The sequence below is a fragment of the Myotis davidii genome, unplaced genomic scaffold (assembly GCF_000327345.1).
Source record: "Myotis davidii unplaced genomic scaffold, ASM32734v1 scaffold175, whole genome shotgun sequence".
NCBI classification, from domain to species: domain Eukaryota; kingdom Metazoa; phylum Chordata; class Mammalia; order Chiroptera; family Vespertilionidae; genus Myotis; species Myotis davidii.
In genome coordinates, this window is record NW_006286972.1 from 1,112,069 (window position 1) to 1,126,533 (window position 14,465).

General features: G+C 39.4%; 1 protein-coding gene across 7 annotated transcripts in view; it reads right to left on the reverse strand.

Annotated features, from left to right (window-relative positions):
• APP (amyloid beta precursor protein) overlaps window positions 1–14,465 on the reverse strand; it is a 162,507-nt gene that overhangs the window by 63,689 nt on the left and 84,353 nt on the right. For all 7 annotated transcript variants that reach the window (XM_006758760.2, XM_006758759.2, XM_015560683.1 and 4 more), the window contains 3 exons: window positions 13,805–13,938; window positions 8,855–8,929; window positions 8,032–8,190 (listed from right to left, as the gene is read on the reverse strand). In XM_006758760.2, coding sequence (XP_006758823.1) covers window positions 8,032–8,190; window positions 8,855–8,929; window positions 13,805–13,938 — 368 coding nt within the window. The remainder of the gene's footprint in view (window positions 1–8,031; window positions 8,191–8,854; window positions 8,930–13,804; window positions 13,939–14,465) is intronic.

Consider the following 14,465-nt stretch of genomic DNA (forward strand, 5'->3'; position numbering starts at 1 on the left):
ACAGGCTGCTGCTCTATACATTGAGAAGGGTGGGTCTTACCTTGTCACTCACCAGTGACCTTTGGTCAAAGCTGGTAGGTTGCATAACTCCCCCCCCCCAACCACCCCCGAATATTTTGCTAGTTCTTAGGCATAATTTATTTAGAAGGGTGGGTCTTACCTTGTCACTCACCAATCAGTGACCTTTGGTCAAAGCTGGGAGGTTGCATAACTCCCCCCCCCACAACCACCCCCAAATATTTTGCTAGTTCTTAGGCATAATTTATTTTGGTTACTGTGACATAATAGGAAATACATATTTGGTCTCTGCCCCAAGAACTTGACATAGAGTTCCCCAAACTGTCATTTCCTGAGTGACAGGAGCATCTTTTGTTATAAAACGTGTATGTGTTGGTGAATCCGCGGGGGTGCAGTGTGGATGATGTGCGCAGAGGGGGAAGGCAAGCTCTGCGCCCCTTCCCACCCACCTTGCCCATGCATCTCTTCCACCTGGCTGTTCCTGAGTTCCATCCTTTATAAGGAATCACGTACAGTTAAGGGGAGCAGCCATCTGAGTTCTGTGAGTTGTTCTAGTAAATGATCAAATCCAAGGTGGGGGGGTGGGAGCCCTGATTTATAGCTTTTAGATCAGAGGGGATGACCTGGGACTTCCAAAATGGCGGGGCGGGGGGGAGTTTGGTATGTCGTGTTGTCATGATCATTTGTCTCTCTATGTATTTTGAGCTCATCTTTTATTTCTTCTTTGACTCACTCATTTTTAAAAAAATATATTTTATTGATTTTTTTACAGAGAGGAAGGGAGAGCGATAGAGAGTTAGAAACATCAATGAGAGAGAAACATCAATCAGCTGCCTCCTGCACACTCCCTACTGGGTATGTGCCCTCAACCAAGGTACATGCCCTTGACCGGAATCGAACCTGGGACCCTTGAGTCTGCAGGCCGACGCTTTATCCACCGAGCCAAACCGGTTACGGCAAAAGTGTTATTTTTTATGGGTAGGTATCCAAAGCCAGTTTTCCAGAGTTGCCTCTTATTTGTATACAGTGATTCATGATGTTCTTATAATAGTGTGTTATACCTGCTGCGTGCATCACCTCTTGAACACTTCACTACATGATTATGTATGTGCCAGGCATGGGGCTCAGTGCTTTATTTACATTTACTATCTCATCCAACAATATCCCACATACATCTTTAAAACCCTGTGAAGTAGGTTTTAGTCATGTTACAGGTGAGGAAATTGAAGAACAGAAAAGTTAAAAGTTATTTAGGGTAACCTGGTTAATAAGTGGTGGGTTGGGATTAAAATAAAGTCTGACTCCAGCTGTTGCTGATTTGGCTCAATGGATAGAGCGTCAGCCTCCGACTGAAGGGTTGCAGTTGGATTCCCGGTCAGGGCACATGCCCGGGTTACAGGCTCGATCCCCAGTAGGGGGCATGCAGGAGGAAGATGATCAGTGATTCTCATCACTGAAGTTTCTATCTCTCTCCCTCTCTGAAATCAATTTAAAAAAAAACAACAATGTGCCATGCATTTGTCTAAAAACCCCCCAAATATTTATGCTTTCATAGTGAGTTTTCATGTCAAAGATGGAATGAAAATAGAGATCAACCTGTAAGTATATGCATGAACCCTCCGCTGGAACAAACCTGATGTCCCGGCGCTATATGTTTTGACAGCATCTGGGGAAGAGCTATTGCGACTTTGCAGGCAGTGACTCTGTGGGGCTCTGCTCCGGAGGTAATCCGGGTGATGAATAGCGTCTCAGAGGCTCAGGACAGCTTTCAAGCGAATGCCTGTCTTACATACTCCTGTATTTTCTTTTTAACTTAATTCAATTAAAAACAGAACCCACCATGGTCTCTGGTTACAAACGCCCGGCTGGTCTTTAGCAAGATCTGTCTATTAAACTTGGTAAAGACTCAAGCAAGGGAAGGCGGTAAGACCGAGACGCATTACCGAAATGGCATGCAAACCGCTCAACTTAGTTTGTAGGATTCGGCTTAATAAACGCCAGTTTTCCTGTTCTTCCTTCCACCCCCTGTTTGTTACTGGTCTGTCCTTAAATGCTCTCGAGTTAATGAGTCCCCTGGTTGCTCATCAGTTTTTACAAGTCTCAACTTAAATAAATGAATGCTGAACGAATCGTTAACATCAGGCATAGTATAATTATTTACATTTCTCAAAGATGATTTCTAACCCAGCAGTCCTTTAAGTAAATTCTGATCAGCCTGACAAAATTTTGAAAATATTAAAAATGTGAGGGTGGAATGTCTTAAACATCTTAGTATTCATCTCTCTCAGGGCCTTCATATGTTAAGAACTCAGCAAATAATTTTTAACTTATTTACCATCCATTATATTGAGGAGTAGATGTATCCTACTTACCTTGGAGATGTATGCTATCTACATATATTCTATAAATGCTTCATTTTTTTTTCTTTTGTGGCAAAGAGTGATAAGCACCTCAATTTCACTTTTGCTTTATAAAACTTAATATTTACACGAACAATCATGTTGGCTAAGGACTGATTTAGCTGGAACCTCCCTAGGCATTCACTAATTTTCCTGTCACAACACACCCATTAACAGCTATCCTTTCGTTTTTCCGGTGATTGTTTCTTATTCAATATTGATTGCCCTGTTGTTAGAATTAATCAAATAATGTTAAACAAAACCTCAAATAAGGTCAAAACCGTGCTCCTTAAATGGTAAGTCTCACAAATCATGACATGAATGTTCTACCAAAGAATTCTATACAGAAGCTTTTCAGGAATTTCAGGGAAATTTAACATTTGGATGAACTAATCAGAAATGAGAAAGAAAAGGGTGCTAAAGACGCTGCCAAAATTTTTTCTCCATTAAATAATGAGAGTTTGAATGTGAAGCATCAGTTATAAGCATGAAATTAATTTTAGTATGGCCGACATGGCTGCAATCATGAGAACCTGGGAAAACACAAAACAACACACGGGCACACAGATACACAGACCAACGGACAGGAATACACAAAAATATTTCCCAGTTCCTACTTTCACATAGAAAATGCTTAAAATTCATTAGAGTAAGAATAATAATTAGGATATTGTCTAACAGAAGATTTACACAACGTATCTGTAAAGACTCAAAAAATCTAAGAATTACAAAGCAAGTTTGGTTATTCACCTCTCATCTTTAACACATTTCAATTCTTACTAATAAGGAGCCCCTAAGTTTTTGCAGACCTAAGTCTACAACAAAAAGTTGATTTTCAATAGAAGTTCCTAGCCAGCCTTTAGTTTCACGGTACAGGATCCCATTTAATGCTAATTTCTCTTCAGATCTCGGAGAATGTTGACTAGGCAGGCAATATCATCTTCATTCATTCTATGAAGTAGAACTCTGACAGTTACAAGTAGGAAGGCTCAGATAGTGTTTAGCTCATATCTCATGAGGCCATACATGCTGAATATGACCTGTGATGAAGTAAGAGACCAGAAGAGCAGGATTGGTTGTCAAATAATAATTTAGGTTTAAGTAGTACTTAGGTTTGGCAGCTTGAAGACCTCCAAAGTTGAACTATGTGTGATGCACCTTTGGGGTTGGGGGGGGGGGGGGGGGATTTAACTTTTTTGGGGGGGAAAAAAGCCCAACTCTTTGATTGTCCATGAAACTTTTATGGACACGAAGGGTTTATTGTAAGTGGAAGAACCCACCTGCACTATACTTCTATTCCTGGGAAAATAAAACTGTGTTTAACTATTATAATATTTGAAATATAAATATATAAATGCTAAATATGATTCAAGCATGTACTTTTGCATTGGCCTTTCAGTGTATCAGTCAGTAGGCATGTAATTTATTAAAAAGGAACTTTGGAACATAAAGCACACACAGGCGTGAGGACTCACACATGGTAGAACAAGGAACTTTAGCTGAATGGAACATCATCACGCAATACCTCCACGCTTGGGTTAAAAGTCTAGATGAAAGCGTGGATTAAACCTGAGCTCCAAAGGCCCTGGGAAAATAAACCCATGTTGTTGCTGGTTCCCGTGTTTACAAAGTTTGGGACTGGATAGTCAGGGTAAAAGGGACAATTATTCTAAAGGTAATATCAGCTATAGAATCTACAGAAAAAAAACCAGACTAATTCATCCTTATATTCAACTTTTACTGAGTATTTCATATCTTCCAGACACACGAGGGAGATCTCAGAAATTTCTATTTCTGGCTCCAATGCAAGATGTGACCTTTCTCAGGTAATAACCGGCAAGCTTTTGATTTATGTCTTTCAACAGCAATAAATAAAAGTCCTCACGAAGGGATTTAGAATTTTCTTGCATTTTTCCAAGTGCAGAGCTAAATGCCTTATCCAGTAGTACGCTAGAATTTACACAGAACACTCAGATAAAGACGGTAACAACAAAAGTGTCAGGTAATGCCACGACTGCAGGCCTGTGACTACCTGGCGCCAGTTGGTAGTACATGGGAGAATTTCATTCATTTCCAGGTAAGAACTCAACACGAATCCCTACATCAAGCAACAAGAATCTGATTTTTTAAGACAGTAAAACAGTTCGTCTTAACCCAGTTTTTAACTTCTAATAAAATGCTGTCTAATTCGATGTGAGGTGATCACCAGGCCCAGAACAAGCACGGTTCTGACCAATGTAAAAATATCCCCTTTGCTAGCACCGAAGCTTTGGCAGACATTCTTCTTGTCTGTGTCCTTCCTGTGATGGCCGATGGGCTGAATCGAAAGATTTGAAGTGTGTGCACTCGTGAAAGACTCCATTCAGTCCTCGTCTTATTTTTAGCTCTATCAACGACCATTTAGCAAAGATCTTACTTCAGAGATGGGACTTCCAGCTGGAATGCTTCGCTAAATGGCAGCTATTAATGTTCCGGTCTCAACACCACCACCCTGTCCTGCTCTGGCAAAGGATCCCGATGGTCCCACCTCCCAAACTGAGGCCCCTAGAAAAAGAGAGCAACCACAGAACTTTTTCTCCAAAGAAACAAAGAGAATTTTACAGAGCACAGTTGGGACAGAGATTTTTTCTTTTTTTTTTTTCTTCTTCTGCATAGAAAATTAAAATGCTAATGTGAATATTCTTTTTCAAAAGCTTTTTGTTCAGCGAGAAAGCATGGCCTTGGAAGAAAGCACTACAGTGGTCAACTGTGATTCACAGCTCCACCCTGTCCACTGCTAGTGGTGTCACCCTGGCCCAGCCACTCAATCTCAGTGACATGATCAGTAGAACAGGATCAATACTATCTTGCTTTCTGGAAGCGCACCAGGAGCACTTTCTGGCTCCTCAAAGCTTCCTCTGCTGTAGCTTTACCACAGAGAGAAAAACCAAAATGATGGCAAGAACTGGGGCAAGTCGGTGGCCTTTTGGTTTAGTTACATAATGTACACATACATAGACTGCCACTTCCGGCCAAGATCAAGTAATGGGAAACAGGTTAACCTGCCACCTGTAACATCCAAAAAATGGGGAAAAAATAGAACTATGTTTCTAAAACATATTAAATGTCAGATGAAGATAGTGAGCACTGAGAAATGGAAAACAAATGAAGTGAGCTCTACAAATGCCTAAGTTTACTGCCTTGAGTTTCCGGGCTGTGATTCCGGGCCTGGGAACCCAGCAGAGCCTAACAGACTCAGAGTTGAAGACGTGGAGTGAGAGTCTAGAGAGGCAAAGGTGGCTTGCAGTCATAGGAGGGAATATTGGAGAGGAGGGGGTCGCTCAGAGAGAAGCCAGAGATTTGCAGAGGATGCCCCTTGAGAATGTAGCTGACTAAGATTAATGCATGCATGTAAAGAAACTAATTGAGGCCACAGAACAAAAATCATCCAAAAGGATTAGAGCTAACGGTGCCTGATGTTCACACAGGGTTAGGAATAATGCCTGTTTGTACTATCCAGGTGGGAAAACTCAACATGGTAGATTACTCAGAAGGATTTTCAGGTATACACAAATGTCCAGCACTCAACAAGGTAGAATTCACAATGTCTGAGAACCAATAAAAAATTATTGGGCATGAAATGATGCAGAAATATATCACATATAAAAAGAAAAATTAATCAGAAATAACCCAAAGCTGACACAGATGTTAGAAGTAGCAACCAAGGATATTAAATGAGTTACCATAATGTACCCTATAAGTTCAAAAAGTTCAGATATGGAAGATATAAAAAAAACAAAGAAACAAAAACTCAGATTAAACTTCTAGATATGAAAACTATCATGTTTAAGAAGAAAAATAGCCAGATGGGATTAATGGCAGATTGACATTAACCATGGCACATCATAATCAAATTGCTCAAAGCTATTATAAAGAAAAATCTTAAAAGTAGCAAGATAAAAAGTTATATTACATACAGAGACAAGAAAAGAAAAGGATAACACCAGTATTCTTTGGAAATAGCACAAGTAAGTAACAACGGAGCATCATCATTAAGGTACTTAAAAAACAAACAAAAACTCCATCCTAGAATTCTATCTCCAGTAAAAAGTCTTTAAAAAATAAAGGTGAAATAAATATACTTTTTAGACAACTAAAGCAAAACAATTCTTCACCAATCTACCTGAATTAAAAGAAATTTTAAAGGACGTCATTCAGATAGAAGGAAAATGATTCCATATGGATCTACATAGGAATGAAGAGCACCAGAAACATATATAGATAAATAACTATATAGATAAATAAATACTTTTCTTCTTACTTAAAACTCTTTAAAAGATAACTGACTATTTAAAGAAAAATAATAATATGAAAAAAGTGTGATGACAACAGCTCAAAGATAGGAAATGGGGAATGGAAAATGGTAAAGACATTTTGTAAGGTAAAGACATTTTGTAAAGACATAATGTAAGGTTCTTGTAATATACATGAAGTGGTATATCACTGTGAAAAGTTCAAAATATTTTCTACAGACCCTACAGCAAACACTAAAATAACAAATCAGTTATAGCTAAAAAGGCAACCAAGGGCATACAATAAAATTATTTAAAAAAATTCAATTAGTCCAAAAGGTCTTAAAACTCTTTAAAAGATAACTGACTATTTAAAGAAAAATAATAATATGAAAAAAGTGTGATGACAACAGCTCAAAGATAGGAAATGGGGAATGGAAAATGGTAAAGACATTTTGTAAGGTAAAGACATTTTGTAAAGACATAATGTAAGGTTCTTGTAATATACATGAAGTGGTATATCACTGTGAAAAGTTCAAAATATTTTCTACAAACCCTATAGCAAACACTAAAATAACAAAATAGTAATGACAAAAAAGGACTGCGCGTTTATGTACCTAAAAACAGAGCCCAAAACACACAAAGCAGAACCTGACAGCATCACATGGAAAACAGACCAACCCACAGTTCCAGTTGGAGATTTCAGCATCCTTCACTTACTCATGGGTAGTATGGGAAGACCTAGTGTACACACACTCATGTTCAGAATATTCCTACACCCGGAGTAACCTCTCCCACAAACCTTCAGCGAGGAAATCGATACTTGCATCGCTGGGTCAGCCTCTATGGGCATCTATCACTGAAAACCACACATCAGGCTCCTTGCTGCGGACCTCATGATGGACCAGGGAATATGGGCGCTGCGCTGAGCAGGACATTCTAGTTCTGGTTTCTCATCTTCCGCTAAAAATCTTATAACTCGGCCAGATCTCAACTTTTCTTGACCTCAGTGACATCACATCTGATGAGGAGCCGGGCTAGGTTTCTGGTTCCCCGATTGCATCTCTACCGTGAAAGGTCACCATGCCTGGGATGTCAACTCAAGCCAGGCCGTGCACTCTGAGCCCCTGGGAGGCCTGCCTGCCTGTCTGTGGGAAAACATGTCTGCGGTGATGAGAGCCCTGCAGAGGCAGCTGCCCTGGGACCCTTAACCTTCAACATGGAATGAATGAACTCAGGGCAAACCTCTAACCTGTGGTGCTCATGGCATTTCTCCAGACCTCTTTCTCGTGGCCTTGCGTGCCCAGAGCCGGGGCCCTCTGCCTGCTGGGAGGGGGACCTACCCGCGGGGGCACGGCCTGCAGCGCGGTGATGTAGTTCTCCAGGGCCAGGCGGCGGCGGTCGTTGAGCATGGCTTCCACTCTGGCCATGTGCGTCTCCACCAACTGCTGCCTCTCGTTGGCGGCTTCCTGCTCCAGAGACTCCACCTTCTCCTGGAAGTGCTGCCGTCCAAACACATGCACATGTCAACCGGGAACTGAGCAAGTTGCAGGGGGCAGCAAGTTTGAAATTTGTTTAAACGGACATCAAATGTCACTTCATTCAAAGATTTCACCATCATTCCCAACTTACACTTCTCATTATGAATCATTATTTTATGTGGCCCCTGAAGACTGATTCAACTAATGAAAATGTAGGATAAGTTTATGTATTCTTGAAACTCTACATCACATTGCATATTAAAAAAATATTTCTCTCTTAGAGTATTTTAATTTAAGGAAATGACCATGATAATCTCTCATTTACTTAAGGTAATTTTGAGAGGGGCTGCAGTTAAAAATTCTAATTACATATATATATATATTTTTTTTTGGCCAGGGGAAGAAACAGCAGAAGATTATGGCAACCAAAAAGATATATTATTGATTAAAAAGTAGGCCGCAAATAACAATGTGAGTTTTATGGAAATGAATTATAACTTAAGCTAATTGGGAGCAAATATAAGGCAGAGTTTAAGCAACTCAATTACTAGACAATGATGAGCAGTAATCCAAGTTGATGAGAATATGAACAATCACAAATGAGGTTCCAGCAGACGATGGGAAACATGAATGGGGGAGGGGGTTGCTGGCATGCACCTCTTATGAGAATGGGCTCAGGTTTTACCTGGATAACTGCTTTCTTATCAGCTTTAGGCAAGTTCTTTGCTTGATGTTCTGCTTCTTCCCATTCTCTCATGACCTACAAAATAAGAAAGCATTTAAATTTAAAGTCAGTTCTTTTGTCACAGACAGATTTAATGAGATAGATGATGTTTTTCTCCTACATTTGACATTGTACATAATTATCACATTCCAGTTTTACCTCAGTAATATTTGACCTCCCACTAAGATGTAAATCTATCCTGTTAGTACAATGAGCATAAATATTCAAATTTATTGCAGCAATATGGCCCTTTGAAACAAAGGTGGTCTTTTTTTCTTTTCCCGAGAAAATGCTGAAGGTCATTTTACTTGATGTGCACAAATGTCGACAATTCATAAAGGCATCTATTTCCTGAACAATGCTTTCTAACATTAAATTGAACACATTGGCTTTAGTCTTTTGGGAAAGCAAGTTACAAAATTTCAAGCAGTAGATGTGTGTGTGGGCGGGAAGCACATATAACATTTTATGCGTGTGTAGACATACTGTGAACACAGCACCAAAACCATAGTACATACTGGAGGAAGGAAAAGACTTTAGGAAAAACACTTCTGTTGTCAGAAACCCTGAGATCCAACCCAAGTTAATTAGGGCCCTTTGCTTGCCAACCCACACTATAAACAGCCCTAGATCCCGCTAGAAATTCTCAGAAGTACACATTATAACGCTCTGAATGCAGCAAACAGTATTCTTGGCAAGTAATGCTAATTTAATGACCAGGCTCATCTGTTTTGTAGAAAAACGAAGTCTCCTCTCATCCTTGATGTCACCTAGGATTTCCATGAGTCAAGTTCACTCACTGATCTGAATGCAGCACAAGTCTGCAGCTGTGCAAATTGTTGGAAGATTCTTACCACCTACGGCTGCCTTTTCCTTTTCAAGTGAACTACTTGCTGTCCATTGGTGTGGTGTTTTGGGTTTTTGTTTTGTTTTGTTTTGTTTCCCATTGGCCTGGTGTTTTGGGTTTTTGTTTTGTTTTGTTTTAAAGTGCAACTCCTAACTGAGCTAAATAAAATGAAGAACAGAAAGTTCAAGAAAGCAAAATTCTGGTTTGTTAACAGATGTTTACTGGGAAACTCTGTGGACTTCCAAACCAGGAGACAACTTGATTTCTTTATTTATAGGTATTTATCCCTAAGGAATTGATTTTTCCGATGACCTTCAAGATCACAAAAAAAGGGGAGGTTTGGAATAAATAACTATGAGGTCACACCACATCAAATCACCAAGTGAGGTTTTAATTAGATACTTACTGTGTATTGGCATTAATTTGTTGTATAAGATACAAGACAAGTGCCCCCATGTTGTTTTCATGAAATTATGGGATATATGCTCTACTACACTGGACAAGCACATTAAAAATGACCTAAAGAGTTCGCAGCAAAATTGGGGAAAATGATCCATTGCTATGAAAAAGAACAGAACACGGAAGAACAGAAACATATTGTCCCAGATGCTTTGGTGTCTCCAAGAATTAATGAAGGGCCCCTGCGGGGAGGGGCTAGGGAAGACTGCTTTTGCTTTTATGGATGAGATAAGCCTTGCATTGCGAATATTTCAATTTCCTGCTTCAAGAATGTTCTCAGTGGTGGTACTCTACTATGAATTCTTCAGGCAGGAATCTCAAAATTAGTTTGAGAGAGAAATCAAATGTTTCACTGGAAGGTGAGAAACTTATTTCCCAACTTAAACTTGCACAATCTCACCTTGTATATTCAGAACTTTCATTTCGAGCAAAGAAATCATGAAATAATTAAGGAGATTTATTTAGCTAATAAATTGAAAATAAGCATTTCTAGAGACATAAAATTTTGATTTTCAGATAAATTTAAGTATATCCTACACCCTCGGAAAGAAAACAATTCACCTATAACATCACACTAGGTTTACTCCTATAACATTACTGCTGACCTGCTAAATATCAGATCCAATACTTAGTGCTTTACAAAATCTATCTCATTTAATTGATTCCTCACAACAGCCTGTGAGATTAGGCAGGGCCACCCTTATTTTTGAAACAGGTTAAGTTACCCACTCAAGGTTATGCAGGAAAAAAAGGAAAAGGAAGGATATAAACCAAGATCTGTGTGGCTCTAAATACCATGCTTTTGTCCCCTGTGGCCCTACAGGCAATGTCGTAAAATGGCAATTCTAGCAGATGAGCTCATTTTATTTATATTTGGTGACATGAGGAAGGGTCATTCCTAGATGATGATGCTTATCTTAAAAATAATACATTTAGAGAAAGGTCAACTTTCATTTTAAAGAACTTCATTTTAAGGATACATTGACACTGATAGATTCATAAGTAATAAAAGTACTTATAAGCCGTTCAGCATCTTATAGTTGATAGATTCTAGTCATAACATATGGCAACAGAAATCTATAAATTAAGAGTTATCATGAACCACAACAAAAAACTGAAATACCAAAAATTACCCAAATCCTCTGTATCTGTAAGAAAACAACAAAAACTACAATAAGAATTAATTTAAAGAACTGCTTTTTAAAAAATAAGAAATGTTCAGGATCCAGCCTTTGAGGCTGTGGCCAATCTTCTTATGAAGCAATTTCCCACTGCATGGGAAAAGTACTAGCTTCATCTGGATTTATGGATCTTCAAATACTGGCAGTTTCATGCAGAGAAATGACAACTAATACCAAGAGATTTAAGAGGCAGGCAAGCTCAGAGTCAAACTGTCCCCAGAATTCAGTGGCACAGATCACAAAGATAAATGTTGATCTCAGGCATATCACTTTCCTGTGACCAGCTGGATCTGGCTGGCTGCATTCTTTGCTGTAGGATAACATCTCTCGCGTTATCTCAGGTATAGCTAATGGCTAAAAGATGAAGAAAATCTATTAAAACGTAGACAAACTAAGTCATGTGTTAAATAGATGTGCTGAAACAAAATGAAGTTCATATTCTGGGAGAGATTGATAATATCTAAAAATTGGGGAGCATTTGAAATCAATTCTCTTAATAGGCTCAAAATGATCAAGATACATTGGGGAAAATAACTCAGGATTTGTATTAGAAAAAAAAAGACTAAGTAAGGTCAAGAAAAGAAACATGAGGTTAGTAAGGTGACATAAACTTATAGGGACTAAAAGTTTACAATCCAGCTGGAGAGATAAGACACACACAGACACACACACACACATATGTATATAAAATAATCACTAATAAAATTGGGGATCAACTATGTCGAGCTGAATATAAAGTAAGATCAATGACTGCTGGTCCCATGGTGAGGATTATGTGGGGTGTAAGGAATGGGTGAGACTTATAATGTGAGGAGCAGTAGAAGGGCATTTCCAGAGAAAGTGAGTGCAGAGAGCGACGGGAAGGCCAAGATGAGCTGAGTGCGTGCAGAGCAAGGCCAACAACAGTTTCCTGCTGCCTGTATGAGGATGGTAGCAGGTGGGGGCGGAAGAAAAAGTAGGAAATCTGGAGTTGGGAGCAGGGGGTTGGGGTGTGAGAACAGGCACTGGAAACGCCAAGCTGAGCATTCAGTATTTATCCTTGTTCTTTTTCTTTTCTTTTGTCCCAGATGTGGCTTTTGAGGGCAGTGGAAAGCACCTGGAAGCTTCATAAACAAGAAGTGAGAGAGTTTAGCTTTAGGGGACATCAGCTCGGCGGCTGTAAGTACGACTCGTAGTCATCCTTGCTTTTGTAACAGAGATTACAAAACTTGTGTCTTTCCTAAAGAAAAATGCCATTTTTCAAAAGAACTGGTTTCAGATGAAACATCGCTATTCCAGTATAGCTAGCTTTGTCGTTCCACTCACATTTGAGTCTTCATTAAGAACTGCATTGTATTCCAGAGCCCAAGTATTGCGATTATGCCCCTCCCGCCCCCAGTGCTATTATTCCTAAGTAGTTCAGGTATTGCGGTCACTCTCTTAAAAAAAAGGAATTGTGTTGTGCCTTTCCACCAGATACATTAGTAGTTCTATGTTTTACAATGTAGGTTCCCTTGTGATTGAGGTATGGCGAGGCCAACACATCAGGAGACGACTACCAGTGAGAAGACAGTTTCTTGCTCAGTTTTCAATGTGGCACATGGGAAAGCATGAGTCGGTCCGGAGGCAGAGAGTGAGAAGGAAACACGGATAAGAACCTTTATGTGGTTTGGGATGGAAGGAATGAGGGAGGTGGGGTAAAATGGCTAAGTGGACTTAGGGTTGACTAGTTTGGATTTTGAGTGGCTGGTTTGCACAGGAAAGATGTGTTTGCAGGCCAGTCATTTGCTACCTCTAAGAATTGGCTCGCCCTGGGAGGGGCAGTCTCCCCAGGGTTAGTTAGGTCCCAGATATCAAATCATTGGAAAAGACAGAAAATAAAAAGGCATGTCTACTATAGTCTACTAATAACCTATGTTGATCTTAAAAATATATATGTGGGACTAGATGAAATGGTTATTATGCTTCACCTTAGTTTTAAGTTTTTATGGTCTTATGAATGAGCTTTGTAAGTAATGATTGGTCCAATGATATAATCATCAGGTATTTGATACAAAAATATTCTTCAACACTAACTAAAGAATGTTTTAAGGGATTTTAAGTTACAACATGATGGTCACAGGTACTCTATATACACAGAGCAATAAAACCATCGAGAATGTAGTAGACATATTGAATTTCTGCTTACACAATCCTATGATACTTACTATACCTGGATCTTTACTAGGTGAAATGATCAGGAGGATAAAACCCTCCCCTCCAAATCAATACCTTATAGAAAACATTGAAAATTAAGACTTTAAATCTTTAAGAATCTGGATTAAATTAAAGACTCCTACCCACCCTTAAATATTTATTGGCCACTGAGCCCCGTGGAGATTCTGCGGCAGAGGCCAGACTAGATTTCCCAGAATTGTAGGGCTAAAGCACGAAGAGTCACATTACCTGGGACATCCTCTCTCGGTGCTTGGCCTCCAGCCTCTCTTTGGCTTTCTGGAAGTGGGCGTGTTCATTCTCATCTCCAGGCGTCTCCAGGTACTTGTCCACAGCGTCAGGGGTGCTGGCTGCGGTGGTAGGAACTGCAAATGGAAGGGAAGGAGGTTTGAGAAGAGAAGCAGAATATCCGATTGTTTCAAAGAAAGCCCTATTTTCCATTATTCCAGAACAAAGAGTTTAGTACAGAAGCACACACACGATGTTAATGCTGCTGAAGAAAATACCATGAGACACTCCCCAGCACAGCAAGATGTGTCATCCCTCCCAAGACTCAGGTGAAGGAAAATTTTGCAAATTGTCTGTTTTGTGATTATGAGTATTATGTTTCACATTCTTTGCAAAACAACAGGCATAGAGCAAAACAGTTGGTGTTTAACACAGACATGTTGTCCTCAATTCCTATGCTTAGCGAAATTAACTTTTGTAACCTCGAAAGTAAACAACGGTATCCATCAATTAAGATCCCTACAAAACCCAAAGACATCTCAAAATTAGCCCATTGTAGAATAATTGCACCTCAGAGCAAAGGCAAATCCTACACTGTGTATTTTAGATAGCTAGATTACAAGCCATCTTTTGTGAGAAAATATTTTAAACACTATTAAAAAAA